Source organism: Myripristis murdjan, chromosome 12 (assembly GCF_902150065.1).
Source record: "Myripristis murdjan chromosome 12, fMyrMur1.1, whole genome shotgun sequence".
NCBI lineage: Eukaryota > Metazoa > Chordata > Actinopteri > Holocentriformes > Holocentridae > Myripristis > Myripristis murdjan.
In genome coordinates, this window is record NC_043991.1 from 21,841,439 (window position 1) to 21,863,216 (window position 21,778).

The 21,778-nt window shown below is 39.9% G+C and overlaps 1 protein-coding gene across 4 annotated transcripts in view; it reads left to right on the forward strand.

Annotated features, from left to right (window-relative positions):
• The window catches only part of rgs3a (regulator of G protein signaling 3a), a 188,123-nt gene that overhangs the window by 97,491 nt on the left and 68,854 nt on the right, over positions 1-21,778 (forward strand). For all 4 annotated transcript variants that reach the window (XM_030065316.1, XM_030065317.1, XM_030065318.1 and 1 more), the window contains one exon: positions 17,534-17,668. In XM_030065316.1, the coding sequence (XP_029921176.1) occupies positions 17,534-17,668 (135 nt within the window). The remainder of the gene's footprint in view (positions 1-17,533; positions 17,669-21,778) is intronic.

Here is a 21,778-nt window from a genome sequence, read left to right on the forward strand (position 1 = left end):
TAAGTGCTCTGTTCTTGCGCACTAAAGCTTATTTACCCTTATCTCTTCTGAGAAATGTCATCAGCTGTGGCCATTAGTACGTAATTGGTACAATGCAATCGTCAGTGATGACCCAAGAATCATGAATAATGACCACTTACTAACTTACTGAACATTGACTAACACTGCTTCCTGTATGTCGGCACGGTCTTTATACATTAATATTACTTATTAGATTTGTACCTCTCTATCTTTAGCCAGTTGTTTCAATCGATTCCGCTCTTGAACTGTGTTTGCAAACCATGCCGTGTTGAGCTTACAGCTGTTGACTTTGACGTCTGAATTAGCATGTGTGCGTTTTAAGTGCTGTGGAAAATGCAGTGATGAGGGAGGGAGATGAGATAGGACAAACAAGATGCAGAGCAATGCTGCCAACTAGGTGAATTCACAGTGTGCTGGCGTGTGTGTCAGAGAGCGAGCTCTGAGCTCACGCTTACATAGCGGTGCACTGTGCATACAAACAGTCTTTTTTTGCGAGATGTTTGTACAGTAAAAGGTCAGATTGTCCATGGTTTATGTTTAGGTGCAGTGTGACGTTCATGTGACGTTTGTGGACACAGTAAATAACGGTGCACTAGATGAAGTTTAGTGAAGACTTGCTATTGATTTGGTTTGGTTTGTGTTGGTGTAGGAACATTAAGTGTGGATGTTCCCATAAAAATATATATCTATGCTCTGTGTGTTTAGTGAGGAAACTCAAAAATTACTGGTGCCCTTCATGAAAATAAGTATAAATGGCTGTAAATATTAACAACACATATAGTGTTGGGTTCAAACATATGGGAGAGCCCCAAGCATTTATTTCAAACACAAAAAGTTTTATTGAGTTGAGCATCTATTTTTTTTTTTAAACATAGGTTTGAGAAATATTGGCACTGCTGATAAGTTAAAGTTTGCTTCGGCCCCCATAGAGAGAATAACAGCACCGAGCCTCTTCCTGTCATGTCTGACAAGGTTGGAGACACTTTCAGAGGGATCTTTGACAGCTCCTCCTTGCAGAATATTTTAAGACACTCGATATGTTTATGTTTGCCCTCGCTCCTCTTTGAGCCTCTTGTTTTCAACTCAGACCACAGGTTTTCAATAGGGCTCAAGTCTGGAGACTGAGAGGGCCATTGCAAAACACTGATTTTGTGTTCTGGCAATCATTTATGTTGATTTGGTGAAGTGTCAGCTTCTTGGCAGAGACAAACAGGCTTTGGGTTAAAATATCTTGATACTGGAATTCACTATGCAGTCTAGTTTTAACAAAACAGCTCCAAAACATCAGTGGTTCACCACCATATTTTACTGGGTGTCATGTACTTTTCTTTGTATGCAGTCATTTGTCACCAAACATACAGATGGTGTGTATGCCTAATTTGTGGTTTCATTGGAAAATTGGAGTTTCAGTGATGCTTGGTGAAGTTCAGGTGCTTCAAGTTATAGGTTGCTCTCAATAATGACTATTTTTGTAAAACCCTTTCAAAGAACTTGTTGACATAGAGGGGTGTCTACCATGAATTTTGAAACTTGATAACAGTCCACTAAACTGTGCAGGCCTGAAACTGGTTCTCTTTCGCCCCCGTCACCATCATCACTGTCTGTGCATCGTCACGCGTTCTTTTCCTGGCTAATCTGCAACAGTGTCTGATTTCTTAAAGTTTTTAATTATTTAATTATAATTATTATTATCAATATTTTCAGCTGCTTGCATACTGTTTTTTCAGTAGGTCAACAACAACATGTCTCCTCTAAGTTGAGACCATGTTAGTTTGCCCTATGGTGATGGATCACAAGTGGAATTTAAATGTGTGCAACCTCATATTTATGCCACTGTGAAACAGGAAATGGTGTAATGTATCAACATAGTTTCTGGAGTCAAATGAAGCACAAAGAATTTAATCACAGATACAAATTCAGTTTTAATTTTATTCACCCATGTTTTTGATGAAAATGCTCAAAAAAATATTTTATAAGTATAGAGTCATCAGGATGAAAATGAGTATTGTAGAAATATTTTATAGGTTTAAGTATTTTGTATTTTATGTAATAATTTTGGGCTCATTTCCATGAAAGCTTCAAGTAACGCTGGCATTCACTATATATGCCCTTTCATGTACTTCCATAGGCTTTCAGTGTTGCAGTTATTGCAGACACACTTCAACATTGATTGCATGAAATAGGGCTTGCCACTTTCAACTGAAAGGAGCGTGTGACTGATATGCACCCAGGGGCCTTTGTCAGCAGAACTACCTACTTTATGGTAGCCATCCATAACATGGTGAGGGTAGATCTCGGTCTCTCTGGGCTCTGATTGAACTGAGATCTGCCGTCTTCCCCCCTGGTTAAGCCAGGACTTAAAGACTGCTTTGCTTTATCACTGATTTAATATGCTAGCAGAGATAGCCAAGACCACAGTGACAGCAGCTATACATCTAAATGTAATCACTTAAAGACCGCTCTCCCTCTGCAGTATGATTGCACTGAGATCTACAGCCACCAACAGCTTTCACAGCAGCATCTGTTTTGGTGATGGAGGTGTCATCATGATCCATACTAATCTGTGGTTTATCTCCCTGCCACTTCTGGTTCAGGGCATAATAATAATTAAGGCCTGTGAAATATTTGCTTATTTGTGATCGGGTCCAAGTAATTTCAGCTTTATTGTTTGAGCATAAATCTCTTGTGTGTGTTTTACAAAGTGCCAGAGACATTTCATTATGTGATGATCATTATCCAATTACTGCGTGGACATCTAGCCTTATGTTACTGTCAGCATTGTAATTTGGATAGATTTTGATCAGAAGGTTTTATGTGATTGGTAAATGATGGTATGAAGTGGGCTTAACTTTTAAAAGTAGTTCACTCAAAATGCAAGACAAAGAGTTGACTCAATTTAAACCAGTTAGTAATGTAAAGTTGTGCACAATTATGGCAGAAATCTATTAATTTTCAGTTTAAATCTATAATTGTATATTAGTATTAGTAATAGAGGTGGAGGTTGGGTAATGTGATTGTTGCTGGGGCAAATATTTAATTGTTTTCCTGTCCAAATCTTCCAAGTCATTGATCTTTACAGACTGCATGTCTCTGGCCTCGTTTTCCTCTTGTAAAATGCCTAGTAAAAATAACCTTGGGGAAAAAAAACTAGTAAAAGTGACAGCGTACCTAATCTGCGCTGGTGCCAGGCTTTGGTGCCACTAATATAGAAGTCATGGGATGGGAATGGAAAATTGTGTAAATCTTTTACATTCCTTTGTTTTATGGTTATGAAACATTTGTGGACAGGCGTCTTACGTAAAGCATCAGATGACAATGAAGCATTTATGCTCAAACAAAGCATTGGGATATGTCGTCAGCACAAGCTGTTATTGCCATTGAAACCAGCCAAATGCTTCTCCGTTTAAAAAAGATGGCTGCTGGCTATTACAGTATGTTTGATCTGGTGATACATTTGATTTAATAATATTGCCACAACATTTTTTTTTTCTCCTCTGCCTCCTCCTATTTCCCTAGAGTTAATTGTGGGGTTTTTGTGGAGTCTTTGAAGTCCCCTCATGATGAGTCGTACATCATGGAGGGACTTACTTGCTTACTTCCTATTTAAATGCATCCATTACTTTACAGCCAACAAATATTTATCACTCATCTTTTTATTCTGTTTGACTCAAAAACAAAACAAACAAACAAACAAAAAAGCCATTTCTTCTTTCATGGCAACCATGGAACTCTCAGTCCATCCAACCAATAAAAATGTAAGACAGCAAATGACGACGTCTGTGACATTACCATATACCATATTATAACCATATAACAGCCTTCAAGTTCAAGCCTTTGTTGTTCCAATAAAGAAAAACACAATTGATGCAAAAAAGTCATTTAAAAGGCTTAAAAAGTAAACATGTTTCAATAGCCCAGTGTTCCACAAACTCACGTAACACTTAAATGTCCCAAAAGAAATAATACTTAAAAAAATGGACAGACAGAACTTCTCAGAGACAGTACATGGCTTCATAAGACTTCCTCCAGGGGCTGTCATGTGCTTATCATCCTCCCCAGTGGCTATAGGATGGCCCTTAGGCCAAAGGCTCCACTAATGCATGCCTCCTCTTTTCAGGGTAGCCTTGTCTAGGGAAGCCACAGAGGAGCTCGGGGCTGAGAACCAGACAAACAAACCAGAAATAGATGAAAGACTGTGGGAAAGCCATTGAGTTGAAAGGGAATTACTGTCTGTGCTATCTCCTTCTTATAGTACAAAACAAGCAGCGGGTTTGTTTTGCATGATGCAGTTTGCGGCCAGTTGTATTTGAGTGACTGTTGTTACTGAATCATCAGTTGTTAAAAATGGCAACGTGTTCTGCCAAGAGAGTTTGAAAAATCCTGTTTAGTATGGCCTTGTTTCCACAAAAATGTTACCTTTTCGACTAAATACCTTGAATTCTCTATATGTGGGTGCACTCCCATATTTTTGCACTCATATCATGTATCCTAAATAAATCATATTAAGCACGTGTACTGAAGTCAGAAGCTTTACCTTTGAACAGTACAGGGACTGAAAATGATTGCATGGTTCCACAGATGCAATTCAATCATGATTTCACTTATATAATATGAAGCTATAACATTGTTGTGGTGTTTAATATACGTATCAACATTCATATTACATAGAATGGTAACTGCATTGTGTTGGTGCTTTGAACACAGCACTTGGCTTGATTATATAGATGGCCCAAGGTTCAGGAATGACTTCTACACTGCCATCAGTCAGTAAAGTCATGAGGTAGCGATGCATGGGAGAGAGAGATTGAAAGCAAGCTGTGAGGTAGAGATTAAGATGTTATTTTATAATAATAATGAAAAAAATAAGAGTATTGTATTATAGCTTAAAATAGAAAAATACTGAGAAGTGGTGTCCACATCCTGATATACACCAAGCTTAACCGCCATTAGCTCTTGTTTACATAAAATTAATTTGTGTGGCATACAACCATAACAAGCCTAAGTACGTACTCAGTAGAAGTGTAAGTTTATACTTTGGCAATGTGGCAGTGTATATCTATCATTGTAGACAATAGCAGTGGCAGTATAAGCTTGCTCTCCTATCAAAGAATCACAGAGTGAAGGAGCATGACTTGCAGATCTGTCTGTCTGTTATGAGCTCGATTTAGGAAGCACAGTCGAGGGAGAGATTATGATAGCATGTTTAGCACCGGTGTGTGACCGATAGCTCATGACAGTGCTTAGTGTGACAATGTATAGGGGCCATACATGGAGATGGCCACTTGATCTCTGAGGAGCGTGACTCTGGCTGGCAGTGGCAAAGGAAATGCTGGGAATGTTTCTCAACGTGACCTCAACTGATACAGCAGCACATCTCGTACATTTGTCACTGTCACAGAACCGGGTTTTCTGGCAGGGTTTTCTGAAAGGCTCTGTTTTGTAGGTTCATTTTATTGTTGTCTATGTAAACAAGTATGTAAATGCTATATTATGCCTAAAGCTAAGATGACCAACGTGGAGGAAATGTGGTGATTCCTTTGGTTGTGGCTCCAAAACGGTGGTCTGACATCTCACTGTGAGAGAGGTTCAACCAACCAATAGGAATGCAGCATAAAATGAAGCACTGTTCAACACGACGCTGGTCCCAAACCTAGTGATGGAGGTAAAATGAGCAAAACAAAATGTTTCGGATTCCAACACAGATGAAAATGGTCGGGTCCACATTCTCCTCCTCCTCTTGTTTGAATTTTTGTTCAAACACATTAATACCACTTTTGCATAGGCTCGAATCTTGCTTAACTTCATTATTTACCACTACAGGGAAGGTGGATGACATGCGTTGATGATGTTTTCTTGTGTATTGTCTTGTATCGTGGCCCATAAGATTCAGTTGGTGTGATCATCGTACACACCAACTACATACATCATGTACAGTCTACATACATCAAACTTGATGTCGTACCCAAGCTTATTCGATCCATGTTACACAGTGTGGCTTGCAATAAACTCAAAAGATTGCTGAAATCTCACGGTCTGCAGGCACCATTAGAAGTGCGCCTGCTGTAGTTGGAAACATGATAAAAACTCATTATGAGGACTGTCATTACCCACTGTGTAGTCTTGTTAGCCCACTGTTTGTCTGTGGTTTGCTCATCGAGGAGATTCGAGCTCTTCCTGTTTCTCACTCGTTTGCTCATAATACATCTTGAAAGCATCACATAAACAACATCATCATAGTCATATCACACTGTGTACCTCTGTGCCCAGAATAAGCTTCACTGTAATGCTTTGATGCGAGTGCTCTTGCTATGTAGCATTACATAACTTAAGTCATATACATTTGAGTATTTGCAGTCTGATTATCCTGTACTATAAAACAGCTGATGGTCAGTGGCTGCCTAGACACCTTTTCAGTAATACTATGTACATTCGCTGTGAGTGAGAGCATGCCAACTCATGCTAAAGCAGCCAAGGTGAGCTGTGTTGACAGCAGCCCAGTGACACACTGAGAACTCCTCTGCCAGATGGCTCAGGGGGAGGGCCTCACCCAGGGAGCATTTTAATCAATCTGATTAAGGGGAAATGCTGCCTGTATTTTTAGCCCCGCCATGGCAGGACGGTGGCCATTCATTGAATTTTGTCTCATTAGCTGTACTATTTATCTCCTCAGTCGGTGGATTCATAAACAGAGGTAAACTCAAGGTAGTTACAGCTACATTGGTAGAGTATTGGAGCAAGAGTATGACTAGCCCAGTTTACATGCACATGCATCAAACATGCAATTATACTGTGATTAATTGATGGAGGCAATTATGCAGAGAAATCACAACCCATGTAAATATGACCCTGATTACATGAATGTGATTATGCTCCTCATCAAAGTAAGCATAATCACAGTAGTGTATGAGGATCATTCTGATTTGAACAGTGTTTGTAGACACAAGTTAGGACATGTGTAGATTTTAGTCTCATTTCTTGAACTGTAGTCAAGTTGCACATGTGCCCATGTCTTCATGCTGTGTGCAGGTAGATGGAAACTGTAGTCTGTCCTGGGCTAGATTAAGGGAGTATTACCCATATCTGTCATCCACAACCATCTGTATGATCCAAAAGTAGCCAGACAGGTATGTGGGCTCCATCTGTAACTATCATTTTATGGATGTGTCGCACATTTTCAAAGCACTGTGCAATTGTGTTCACTGCATCACTGTGAGTACCTTAAATATTCTACCAGGTAAGTAAACATCACACCAGAGTGACTGACTAGCTCTCACTAATCCAAACAGTCTCTATCGTTATCTGGTGTAGACGCTCTCATCATCAAGCATATACAGGAGCATGGATGGAGACATTGTGAAGATGGTGTAGGCACAGTAGTTCACACAGTTAAGCCATAAGTAAATTATATGACCAAATGTTGCAGGACATCTCACAGATCCTATTTAACACCAAGGAGCAACATGAGCATCCCCACAGACTTCTGCACATTGACTCTCAGAGATCTCAGTGAATCCCCCTCAGACTCAAAATATTCCAAGTATTACAACTAGGCTTAGGTCCAGAAGTCAGTGTGATGTCTTATTATAGTCAGTTGAATGCTACTTTTCAAGTTACCGGTTGAGAGCACTTGTTTTAAGCCTGAATGAAAGGCAAAGCTGTGTGTAACAAAAGTGAAGTAGCACTTGAAATCTGACTGAAGCTGAGAGGTAATCGTTCTGGGCTCAATGTTACTTCATGAAATAGATAGTACTGCCAACATCCTAGAAGCTCAGGCTGCCTCTGGATGATACTGGGCCATTTTCATTTATACGCTGTCCTTGTTGTGCCAGTGTCCTGGCCTACCTGTAAAACATTGTGAATGTGAGACATAAAAATAAAAAATAAAAATAGCCAAAGAATTGAATATATTGTCATTAGTTTGCGCATGGTGCTTTTTTTTTTTTTTTAAGATAGAATGCAATGGCAATAAAAATGACTTCCAATGTGCATACGACTCACAACAACATTATCTGCATTTGTCATCATTATCTAAGACAAAATGTGGAAGATGACAGTTGGTGGTGTATATTTACTGCCTGGTGTGTCCCATATGTACTCACTGAGACTATAAACAAACACACTTCCTCTCTCTTTCAGATTAGGGATGTACGCCTTCCCCTCAGTTCTCAGACCTGCACCTTTCTTTGACTCACTACACACAGGCAGAGAACCTGCACCCACCCAGCCTGTTATTAGAGCCAATCTGCACCGCCTGACCTGCCAAAAAATCTCTCCTACATCTTAGCATCATCCATTTTTAACTTCTCTGATTAAGCCTGGCATATCGTCAGTAGCCTCTTCTTTCTCACCAACAAATAGAGTTTTGGCAGTGTAAACAAAAGCTACAGATACCACTTAGAGGGGGAAAAAACTCATCAGTGAAGCTTCAACACTCTAAATCACATGTATTGACCAAAACCACCATTGCACATTGATGATAAAGCAGCTTGCATGTGTGTGTGTGTGTGTGTGTGTGTTTAAGAGAAAGTGAGAGTGACTGAGAGAAGGGAGGAGAAGCTGGGCTAACCTGTTGCATGTTGTTGTTATTATTATGACATACTCGGCATGCTGCTTTGTCACTTTTTGACCCACCCGCCCCCCGAGCCCTGTGATATTTTCTAGTAAGCTTACCCGAACCTGCTGGACTCACGCATCGCTTGAGGGTGTCCTGCTGACCGTTTTTACATGAAGACTGCGAGTTGTAGTGTGTGTGTGTGTGTGTGTGTGTGTGTGTGTGTGTGGGATGTGCCCATAAACAGTAGTAGGGGAGACTGGGGACAGTTGCAACACTTTTTACATTACCCTCAGTTACTCAGAGACTATTTGGACTAGGCACACCAAATTTTTACATATTAAACCTACATCTGTCTGCTATATACCCATACCATTTAAAGATGGCTACATATAACATATCAATCACAATATTTATTTGAATAAAGGAATTCAAACGTTGCAACTGACCCCAAACCTGGGGACAGTTGCAACACGGATCAGGGACGGTTGCAACATATTAAAAAATCATTAAATTTCACCAATTATCTTCTGATTTTTGTCTGAATAAGCACAGTATACAGTATTAAAGTATTTACTAAGTTTTGTTTTGTGTAAAACATAGGCCTACCCTGAGTTAATGTGTAGATGTTACTGAAGCTATACTCTTGGCATACTGAAAACAAACAGAATACAATTTAAATGATTTATTCACTATATGACAAGTTTATATGACTGTTTTCACAGGAAAATTTATTTAGTTTGTCCCATAGCACAGCACATACAACAATATACAACAATAACTAATTGCTCATTTTTGCTCAACAAGTTATTTGGGGAATTATTTTGTTTATCATTAGCATTAGTTTCTCATTATGATTGCCTGTTCTGTTCATCATGAGCAATGAAATATATTAATTGTGCCTATTTTGAGCTAAAAACCTTCAAAAATACTGTTGTGTGGTCTGTTTTGATATTAGCATAGGGACAGTTGCAACTGTTGCAACCGTCCCTGTGGTATCAGTCATGACAAAACACCATGTGCTAACTAGCCACAGTGACATTGACACATGTAAACGGTGTCACTGAATAGTCAACAAAACAGTGATTCAAGCTAGGTAGGTTTGGATTAATTCATACAAAAGACCAGGACAGTATGACAAAAATACAGCTCATGAAAAAATCTACTTTCATACCTCCAAAACAGTTTTGCCTTGATAAAAGCTGGACCAGATGATCAATATGGCCACTCTCTTGTTTGTGGGTAGAGGGTCTAACTGAGCATGTGCAGTGTGAGTGTCATCACTCTAGCATGTTTCTGATTGGAGAAATAAGGCTTGTTGCAACCATCCCTTGTTGCAACTGTCCCCAGTCTCCCCTATATGGCCACAGCCACACATACCTGAGGGACTATGAACTGCCCCATCACAGATGTGTTTTATATAATGTGGGACCACAGAGACTTGTCTGAAAGAAACTTGTCCATATGAGGGAATGTCTTTTGGAAATCTTGACCCACTGCGTCAGCACTATTTTCACACTCTCACTTAGATTCATCAGGACTCCTTCCAAATAAGTAGGCCAATAACTAAGACTCAAAGGCTGTGAGAAAGAGATAAAGACAGACAGACAGACAGCAGTGCACATGTGCTTCACCAGTGCTTGGAAATCTATTTGAACTGAATACCCTCTCCCTCAGAGCGTGGTGTGCTGTTTTCCTGTACTCCAGTCATAGCAGTACCATTGCAGTGAAATATTTGAAAAAAAAGGGACAGATTTTTTTTTTTTAATGGATCTTTGGAAAAGAAAATGAACAAAGGGAAATTTTCTAAAAGAAAATCAACTTTTGTTTCCCAAAACACTTCAGAATTTAGCTCATTTAGAGGAGAACACTCAACTAACCTCACAGCTTGCTTTCAAATCATCTTGTTTGCACCTCAGATCCGAACATCTGTTGGCATGACATTGCATTGGAAAGGAAGTGTGGCAAATTAGCAGAGTTGCCGAGATACGTAAGTAGCTAATGCTAATGAACACCACTGGGCCTGGGGTGAGGAAAGGCATATTTGTTCCATGAAATTGCATTGACATTCGTCTGTAATGTATGGCTTCATACTCTAACAGGTTGAGGGGTTCGAATAGAGTTTGAATTGACACAGTGAAAGCTGTCATTTCAAGGGGTGTAATTAATGCTTAGAAGAAGTAGGTTATAAATAGATCTCACATCACTGCATCCTTCAGAGATTGCCAGAGGCTGATTAGTGTATTACTGGGACAACTGCCCACAAACCATGTGTTGCATAACCCATGTCAACAAAACAGATGGGTTGCAGTCCTTAATATTGGCCAAGAATGCAGTTAGAAATTAACAGGAAGGTAACTCTTCATGATAGATCCCTTGCTTCTCCATCCATCCGTTTGCTCATCCATCTTTCCATCTATCCAATCATCTATTTTGTCTGCCCTGTTTCTGCGTCAGGGTCTCCTCCATGCTGGCCATGTCAGATATAGCTCCTTAGGGTGATGCATGAAGTTATCTGACCAAGATATCTAGGCCATGTTAAATTTGAGATGACTCACGTCATAGTGTCAAAAAAGATCTGCTGGAGCCCTGCCGAGAACAGGGATACTGTCACCCTTTCCTGGAGCCAGGTCTGGGAGCTGTGCTTGCAGATGAGCACATGGTGAGCCCGTTTGGCCAGGTGAAGTTTGAAGAGGGAATATGTGATGCCTTGGACTCACTAACCTCAAAGCAGGGGCCTGGTGCAGTGCCTGTCAGGCAGAGGAGTGGTACTGGTGTCTCCTCCATGTTAAATCTCATTTTCATCTTTTATTTTGTGTTGCCTTCTCAGCTGCAAAAATAAAACTAGTTGGCAATGCAGCTGCTACTGGCAATGTCAGAGTGTTCCAATGATGCTTAAAGCTAATAACAGATGAAAAATATGGTATAGAAGTCATTGAAATTGTGACTGTGTAAAAGTAGATACATCTAATTAAAATAAGTATTCAGTTTTGTAAAGTGTTGTGTGCCTCTCACTCTGTACTGGTATATCACTTTATAAGCATGTTTTGTTGAGCTTTTAACTCCCTATGCCTCGTATTGTTTTCTGTTTTGATGAGTCAAAACACGGCAAGTATTAAGTCTCTGCTTCCTATGTATAGACTTTCATTCAGTCTAAATGATGGATATTGGAGAACCTCACCATTGATTTCTGTCATCTCTCAAAAACTCCACATTTCATCATCTTGTTGAACAATCGAACGCAGGATCATGTTTATGCTATCCATTTTGCTCTGCTTTCATGTTTTTCCTCAGCCCTTTTCTTTTTTAATTCTATGGCAATTGACGTTTAGGTTTTTTTCATCTTTCGTACTTCATTTCCGCTGGCTTTTTTCCTTTAGTATATGTCAGCAACAGCATTTCATATTGCCTCTGTCCTTAATGTCACATGCTTTACATTAGCACAAAATTGTGCAAGGCGTGCAACACATTTTATCCATCATATCCATCAAGGAAACACTGATACCATCCATGCAGCCTCAACCAAGGCCTTTCCTACCTGTTTGTCCCACAAGGCCCTATAACAGCACCCCCATCTTTAATAGCACATGTAGTGACACTGAAAGGGACAGGCTGTCAAGTGATAGAGGCACAGTGGGACAAGCATGCCACAGCCAAGCAGCAAAGGAATGAGCAAGCAAGTTGGCATCATGATTCACAATTGACCAAGGCAGGGAGTAACAAAAAAACCCCTGAGGACTCCAGTCAATCTCTGACTAGCACAAGATGGAAAAAGCCCTATTTATATCTTCACCCACGCCCAAAAAATGTCAGGACACAAATGGATAATTTTTTGTTTTTCCCCCAACACCGCTGGAAGAAAAAACATCTGAGGTAGATGGAAATAGTCACAATGAATGGCCAAAACTGGAAAAATAGTGCTTGAGCACAAGATGTGCCTTTCATGTGGGACTCTCTATTTGAAGAATAAAGGAGACTATTCTTCACATATATATATATATCTCAATGACAGCCTAGTAGACTACAGCTCCCATTCTGCTGTAACTGGAAGTGATGGTCTAGTAACCTGAAACAGAGTTGAACAATGCGCTCCAATCAGAGTTCACTCAAACTTTAAGTGTTAAGTTTCACTGTGGTTGGCAAATCCACCTACTTGTTATGGATGTGACTTTTTTCCTGCAACAACTACAACGTATCAGTGATCGCAAAAGAAACACCCACATTGCATAATATGTAATGATCTATACAGACATGGCAGTTTTTGGCCAGCTGCCTACATTAAGTGTTCTAATACAAAACAAGCACGTGTTTTTTTTGTTTTCTGCTCCATATTAGCCCTGAGTGGAAACAGCCATCTATGATGCAACCACAAGTATTGAGGCTGGTCTTTTGCATACCAGTCTAGTGCTGACTATAACGTGGTCAGCTCAGCTTCAACATAAACTTCAGATTGAATTAACTGTACCGTTTTAACCTGCTGACATTCTTTCTCTCTTTTGACAATGAGAAGACAAATCAGATTACAATGCTTTAGTCACATGCCACCTCAATAGTAATGCTATCACTGTCGGAAAGTTCACAAGGCTACAATTTAATTTAGCAGACGCTTTTATCCAAAGTGGCGTACATCTGAGAGATAATACAATACAAGCAAGGATCTCGTGAGTTGAGAGCAACGTGATTAAGTGTCATGAAGCCAAGTTCAAGTCCGATAGGGCGTGGGTGCCAACAGGCAGTGCATAGGGGTAATGCATAGGGTACATAAAAGTAGATTTTTTTCTGTTCATTCCATAAGGTGTTGAGGTGTTTGTGAAAAAGAGAAGAAAGTCCTCAAACAAAAAAATCCCCAAAAACAAACAAACAAACAAACAAACAAACAAACAAAAAAATTAGAAGAACATTTATCACTGCACTGACCATTTCAAAACACAAGTCAAAAGTTCCTCCAAGGCTTGAAACCCTGTTGGTTGTTACACTTTTGTCCTTTGACAAGTGTTGGCTCTAGGACAAGAGGCAGCACTTTGTAAATGATATTTGAGGTTATAGAAAGAAAAACAGGGCATTGAGATAGCCTCAAGGCTCTTAGTCCCCTAAAAGCCCATCAATTCTATTCAGTTTCATGTCAGTGCTGCACAATCTCTGATCAGAGTATACTGTATACGGCAAATTGATGAAGGACAGGAGTCCTTCAACAGTTCAGGAGTTTTCCTGGATTTTGTTTCTTATTCTTAGCCATTAAATCTTTGCAGCACAGGAATGGCGCCAGGCTTGAAGTGGCACTAAAAAGTCACATCAAATGCAAATTGGCATGAAATTCTCCAATCCTAGAGGCAATATTCCGATTAGCTGTCCTTGAATTTTTTTGAATGGTCTGCTCAGAAGCAGCTTCCTAAATTAGGGTATGGAGCGAAGATGGAAATAAAATTGTGTGTCATGTACTCATCAAAGTTTTTTTATCTGTCTTGTAACAAAAATACATTTCTTGAATCGTTACAATATCTGAATCGAGATAGGGCAATTAATGAGGGTTTTTTTGACATCTCTGGGATCATTTACACATTCAGGCTCTCCTGGAAAATCTGCACAGCTGTGTTTATGCCCCTTTGACTTAGATTTTATTCAGTTTCATGTCAGAGCTGCACAACCTTTGATCAAAAATGGATGTGACTGGTAAGACTTGCTACCTTGTCTCTGCCACAGCATACAGTATACAATTAATAGCAGGACTTCTTCAAGAAAACTTAAGGATTTTTTGACCAACCCCTGTCTACTCTGAGCTAACTGGTCAGCAGATATTCTTTCCCATGAATTTTGTAGCAGGCACCTGTTGGTTTGTACTTTTTTGGGGGGTCCCATCCAGCTATTTGTCATGTAACCATTTTGCCAGCATTTTTCTTTCAGCATATCAAATTTTGCCTAAAGTGAATGTTACAGATGATCTAATTGCACTAATGCCAGCATTTTGCTCTTCAGAGTGCTGTGTCAGTTTACAGTCAATGCTATTAGACATAAATAGTTCAAAAGACAAATGAATATGAGGGGTTGTAAGTGGAATTAGTATATGGTAGAAGAAGCATGCTCCGACAGAATGAACAAGCATACGTTAGAAGGCATAGTGTCAGTTATTGGTATTTTTGTTTATTTTACTTTTCTGAATAACTAGGAAAGGAGTGATCCTGGACTGAATTAAACCACCCATCACTGAACTACTTTTCAAATTGTTTTTTATGATTTCAGAAACAATGGAAACCTTTTATATTATAAGACACAAAGTGCTTACAGTGCAGTAGCTTTGGGAGGGACAGACTGATGTATGCTGGATTGGTGGCAGAGGTTGTACAGGCTCTCTGTTCTCTCATTTCTGCAGCACCTGCTTGAAAGGGGGCATGAACCTTAAAATTAGAAAGTGCCAGTGTTATCATTAGGACTTTGGAGAGAGGTTGGTTTCCAGCCCTTTTCTCCTGAGATGGATCCTGTACAGGGCTAGGAGGAAACCTGTCGCAATGTGTTCTGCCACAGTCCGGTGAGAATTTCCTTTGAGAAGTCCCTCACAACTGAGTAAACCTCTCTTAAATTGTTGTCAGTTAAGACAGTGCTGCTCCTTGTTTTGACTTTGGTGAAGAGAGTGAGAGATTTGGGTGCATTTTTGGTCCATGCCAGATGTCTGCTGATAAGATGAGGCCTGAGTGATGTCGTACCCAGGCAAAATTTGCCCTTCACGCCTAAGAATATTAAAGGTTCCTTCAGGTCAAGAGTGATTCAGCTGGATGCGTTTTGTCCTTCCACTAACACGGATGGAGAAATAGACAAGAGGTTGTATGCCTAGTGTGTGCATTATCATGCTATGTGTATTCTCGCTCATTGGCTTTGTGACGGAAAGATTATGTGTTCTGGACTAAATACATCAGGCATGGATGCGGCTGCTGCCGCAGAAAGCGTCCATTATAATCCACTGGAGCTGCTACACTAACCATTCATGTGGTCTTTGCACTGCTATTTTTACGCAACTACTCTATTTTTTTCTTTACCTGCAGTTATGCTGCCCTCCAACAGGTAAAAACTACACAAAACGATGTAAAAACAGTACAATGTAAATCAATACCTCATTGTACCAGAGGCAATGTGAGGCAGCGGTGCACACTCAAACTATAGTACACATGTAGACAAGGCTTTTTTGTAATAGTTTAAGTGGTAAATGCTTTAACCTATCCATTGTCCAAAATAGCCTATTTGAAACCCCCTTAGAAAATATGGCTGGCATGGCAAACACATGCAACACAGATATAGTTGGTGTAGCAATTTAAAAAAAAAAAAAAAAACTTCAATGCTGCATTCACCACACCCCACCCCTCTTGCATGACACATTGCATCTGTGCCTGGTGTATTTCCCCTGTTAGAGGGTAAGGACCCCTCCACAGCTATTCATGCACACTCTACACAAAGTGTGGCAGCATCAGTAGCCCCGTTCTGTGGAATATGTGGTGAAGATCTGTATGGTGCTGTTGTAATCAACGCCTTGTCCATTCATCATATTGTAGTTGTTGTACATGTCTGGATCCTCAGTTTTGTAATTAATTCTGGGACACAGGACACATGAGCAGGAAGACCCACGGTGCTGCACTCTTGAGATGCATTATTTTGGTCGGTCATTACTCAGTCAGTGCTGGGAGGCTTACATGTTTAACACTGATAAGTATAGTGTTGGTCTACGCGTGCCCGGTATGTGGCAGGCAGGCAGCGTGTCTGGCTGATGTGCTGCACTTTGGTTCACAGCCAATCAGCATGTTGTCAACATGTCAGTGTCACAGCAGGGGAGGGAGGGAATAATTCCACTCATCCCCTGGACCTGCAGAGCCCTGTTAGAGAGTGAAGCCCATGTGAAACAGAATGATAGTCGGGCATGATAACCGATCACAGATTACTGATCTATGATTACAAGCGGATCACTCTAATGCCACCCTGCCACACCATTAGTCGCTGAAGACTTAATGGATATGGAGTGAAATCACCCGTGCATTATATAGGGCTGAAGCATGGAGTCAGAAGGGCTGACCCTGATTAGCTCAGCACATTAGTGCAAAGTTGATATAGGTTTTGAGGTAATAAGTTGTCTCGGTGTAGCAGATGGTAAAGGTATGCAAAAAAAAAGTCGAATAAGGACAAAATTTGCTGGTTGAGTAGACATGGTTCTTGTTGGTTTCACTCACTGATAAATTACATGCACATTCCATGTTTTTTTTTTTTTGTGAGTTGAGTCTAAATGACCTGTACCTCAGTTGACCTTTTGCAATTTTGCATAGTGTATCCTTTAAGCAGTAAGTAAAACCCTGTTTGATGGTTTTACCTGTTATCATAGAACTACAGTTACTTTGTGTAACTATTGTTTTCAATGGCTGTTGATTACTTTTTATTTTTGTTAATGATGCACTGAATGTCTAGTACCTATGTCTATATACATAGAACTGCAAAATATGGAGGAAGGTGCTTAACATATAAATGCATTATTATTAGCAGTAGTAGTGGTAGTAGTAGTAGTAGTAATAATAATAGCAGTAGTAGTCGTAGTCGTAGTAGTAACAATATGGCCTCGATGACCTCTGGCTTTTTAAGCTCTTTTGTTTGTTGTTATCCTCTTTGAAGGCACTCTCTGGTCTCTCAAGCCTCTTCTGACTATAATGAACAAGTTGTGAGGATCAGCTTGATACAGATCACTCCCTCACTCGCTTGCACACACACACACACACACACACACCCATGAAAAACTTTTTTTTTTTTTTTGGCTTTCATTCATTCATTTGTGCTCACACTGTCTATGACAATTCTTCTCTCTCCTTTGCTCTCCCATGCTCTACCTTTCTTGAACTCTTTGACAGTTTAGGGTGCATTTCTCTTTGGCATGACACAAGACAATTAATCAGTCCACTGCCCCCCCGCCCCCCATCTGTCTCTTTCTCTCTGTAGAAGTGCGATTGCCTGCTCAGTCTGGAAGCCTACTCAGCCGACCAGAAGCGACGTGTGTGTCAGTGTCTGAAGGACAACATTGACAAGCAGCTCCAGCTTCAGAGGAGGGAACCTCTCGCTCCACATTTTGAACAGGTAGGGTCTTAACACTCATATACCGGCATACATGAACCAATAAACATGTTAACATGGGAATGCATGTATTTGTGTATACCCACATCGTATGTAGATACAATGTCGGTATGCACTAAGTTTGGCTGAGAGGTGATTAAAAAGGGATAGTCTTGCATGTAGATGGCTCACCTGTTGTTTATTAGAGCTTTATACTATCAGCACATAAGAGAGAGGGAGAGAGAAGGACGACTTAGCCATGTCTTATCCCATTCTCTATGTGTGTGTGTGTGTGTGTGTGTGTGTGTGTGTGTGTGTGTGTGTGTGTGTGTGTGTGTGTGTGTGCGCGCACGCATGCCTCCACATGCGAGTGTGTGTTTGCCAATATGGTTCATCCAAAAGATTCAGGATGACAGCTGATTGCTCAAAAGTGCAAATGCCCCAGAACTATGCCGGTGTCTGTTTTCCAATATTTGAACTATTTTAGGGTTGACTTCTTTGACATTGCTACATAATTCAACAGTTTTAAGAGTATAAATTAGCAGTCCTCAAGGCTATAAAATTTATGTCTGTACTACTATTTCCAACTCTGAAGTGTGCCTTGTTTTCCAAGAGGAATGCTGTGTGCATATACAGACACACACAGAAACATTGTTGATGGTAATATGCGCGTACTGTTTTCTGTGTGTATGTATACAGTACAGGCCAAAAGTTTGGACACATCTTCTCATTCAATGCGTTTTCTTGTGACTACTAGGTGACTACCTCTTGAAGCTCATCGAGAGAATGCCAAGAGTGTGCAAAGCAGTAATCAGAGCAAGGGGGGACTATTTTGAAGAAACTAGAATATAAAACATGTTTTCAGTTATTTCACCTTTTTTTGTTAAGTACATAACTCCACATGTGTTCATTCATAGTTTTGATTCCTTCAGTTAGAATCTACAATGTAAATAGTCATGAAAATAAAGAAAACGCATTGAATGAGAAGGTGTGTCCAAACTTTTGGCCTGTACTGTACGTGTGTGTGTGTGTATTTGTGTGTTTATGTATGTATATTGCTTGTTTCTTCCTGTGACCTTTGCTCATGTGGATGAACACACAAATGCAATTAAACAAGCTGCTATGTTCTATGGATCCAGTAACAAAAGTTACTTAAATCAATTGTTTACTCACACAGAATCAAACACACCAGCACACTGATCAATTTAGGCATATGGTGTGTTAACAGTATTGATTAGCTGGCAAGTTAATGATACTGATATTGTCAAGCTTTTATTGGATTTCCTACGGCTCCTGGTGGAATGGCAGAATCCAGGTGCTTTATCCTTCATGCTTCTGTCCATTAAGGGTGTTCCAGGTGGTTAAAGGACAGTTTTGAAGGCTATGTTTCTGACTAACTACAACAATTTCACTCATTGCATTAGTATTAGGAAACTTCCGGCTAAATATCGGGCTCCAGTTGAATTATACAGGGCAGCTGAGCCATCCAACAAATAGCACTAAAAACACCCATAAATGCCCTTTTTGGATTCAAAATGTACAGTCTGAAGTCCATTAGTCGTGCTGCTGGAGGTTATGTCTGTATTTTCTTCTCTCTCTTTGCTCTGTCCTTGTCTGTCTGTTGTAGTTACAAATTGCTGTAGTCTGGTTCTCGTAGCCTAAATTAAGTCAGCCAACAAAATAAAAATAATCCTCATTTCTTAATTGAGGTCATGATCTGGAATGTAGGTAGCCATTAACAGTTGTTTTACCAAGATTAAAAAAGATAAAAAGCTGACACGAGCTTGTTGCCGTTGCATCCCTTTGACAGCAAGGCCCCCAGGGAACGAATCCTCTCGCTAGTCTACAAAGCCAGGAGTTCATCACTGCAAAGAAGGGCCTTATTTTGAATAACAAGCCGTGTAAAGTGTTGTTACGTCTTGTAATGGACCAAAGTCTCAGCATTTCAAATCCATGCAGACAGTTGTTCCCTGGGGGCTTGCTTTCAAAAGAATGCCAGGGCAAGCTCGCATGTTAACAGCTGGAGTAGTTTCAAATTTAATTTTTTCTTTAATCCTGGTAAAACAACTAACAATGGCTTCCTTCATTCCAGATTTTGAAATCAATGAGGAATATTTAGATTTTGTTGTTCAAACTTATGAACTGGAGTATTCCACAGATGGACGATGGCAGAGCGAGGAGAGAGAAGCAGAGAGGCAGACCTCCAGCAACAAGACTAATGGACTGAAGACTGAACTTTCTGAATCCAAATAGGACATTTATGGGTGTTTCTGCTTTGTGGGTGGCTCAATTACCCTCTAATAGTTCAATTGTAGTCTGATACTCAGTGGCAGGTTTATCACTGCTAACACAGTCAGCAAAAATGTCCTAAGTCATATGAATAAACCTTCACATCTTATCACCTCTTTCTGTGAATAGATGTGATTGGACGATACCGAGGTGGATCCTCAATGCGGACATAATGAATGAGACGATAATATAAGATAATTTATGCACCTAATTAAGCACAGTTTCATACCCCTATACTTCCATGTCATATATTCTGCAGGTCATTATAGCCCCATTCACAGCCTTTAATTGTCTGTTTTGACCATTATATTAAGGTAAGATCTATAGTCATTTACAATGCACTACATTTTAATGTAATTAAATGTGGTCTAGCAATTTAATGTTAATGGTGTTTTTGGGGTTCATTTCAAGTGAAATGTTACATAGCTTACATGATTAATGCCTAACCCAAGTTGCACAAAAGATGCTTGACATTCATGCGCAGACACACATCAGCTTAAGATATTTATTTTAAGTGATGAGGTACAAAATGCTCATTATAGTTCGACATAGTTGAGATAAATTTCACATTGAACTTGTTGTGAAACATTTCTGTGTGGGTAAAACATGGACCTGGGCATAAAATAGACAGCTGTTATCCATGGAGGGGAGGGGGAACCTGTGAGAGGAAATCAGCCAGATGCTTCAATTGTAATTTCAGTGTGACACATGCAAGGGCATTGACAGGACACTCACTTTGACATGCAAGGACATTCACAGGACACTCACTTTGATATGCAAGGACATTAACAGGACATTCACTTTGCCTCCACCTTGCATATGCTCCTCATTTACCCTTTCACCAAGGAGTTGAGGAAGACACAGGAGGCGAGGAGAGGATGAGAAATCATTCTCCTCATCGCACAGCAGCCCTTAAACCTTCAGCCTAGGCACTTACCCTCAGATTTGTGCATTCATGTGACTCACCACCATGTTTGAGTTTGTCCCATTACCAAGTGAGACAAATGAAGTAAGGATGAGTGGCTGCTCAGCTCTCTGACACTTTCTTGAAACTAAGGAAATGAAAGCGCTGGCTTAAAAGCAGGGGCTGTCCCAGCAGCTATTGTGATGCCATAATGAATTACCATGTTGCATGAGGAAGCAACTTCCCACAAAGAGAATTACTTCCAACATACATAGTTACAAATTAACTGGTTACAATTCAGGTTCCCGTAACATATAACAGTAAAAGAAATAATGTAAATAAACTGCATGTGACTTTGACACAGTTCTGCACAATAACATGAACAGGATGCATCTATCCATCAATCCATTTTCCATTCCCATTTACTCCTAAGTCGTGCTGCAGGGGACCGGGGTCTATTCCAGCATACACTTGGCAAGAGGCAGGGAAACACACTGGACGGTTCTCCAGTCCATCACAGGGCTAAGCATGGATAGGAATTTTACAACCATTGAATTATTATGAAAAGATAAAGATGATTAAACTTTGGGGAAAACATAAAAACAAAACATGTCAATGTTTCCCTCTGTATTTCCAAAGTTGATATAAAAACAGAGCAGCTAACGTTTCAAAAAACAGACATTTTACATTTTTTTTCATTCAAATTAATCACTTATATTATGCTTAACTGATTGAAATTGATTTTATTTGTCATTACATTTTTTTTAAATATCAATTACTACACTAACAATATTAAGAAAATGGGCATTCCCTCCATCTGTGCATGCAACACAGGAACGTAGTTTTTATGGTTAATGGACAGTGCTACATAATTCAAATAAAACTTAAAATGTATGCTGCTGCTATGGCAACAGCTGGCTGATGACGTGCATATATCAGCA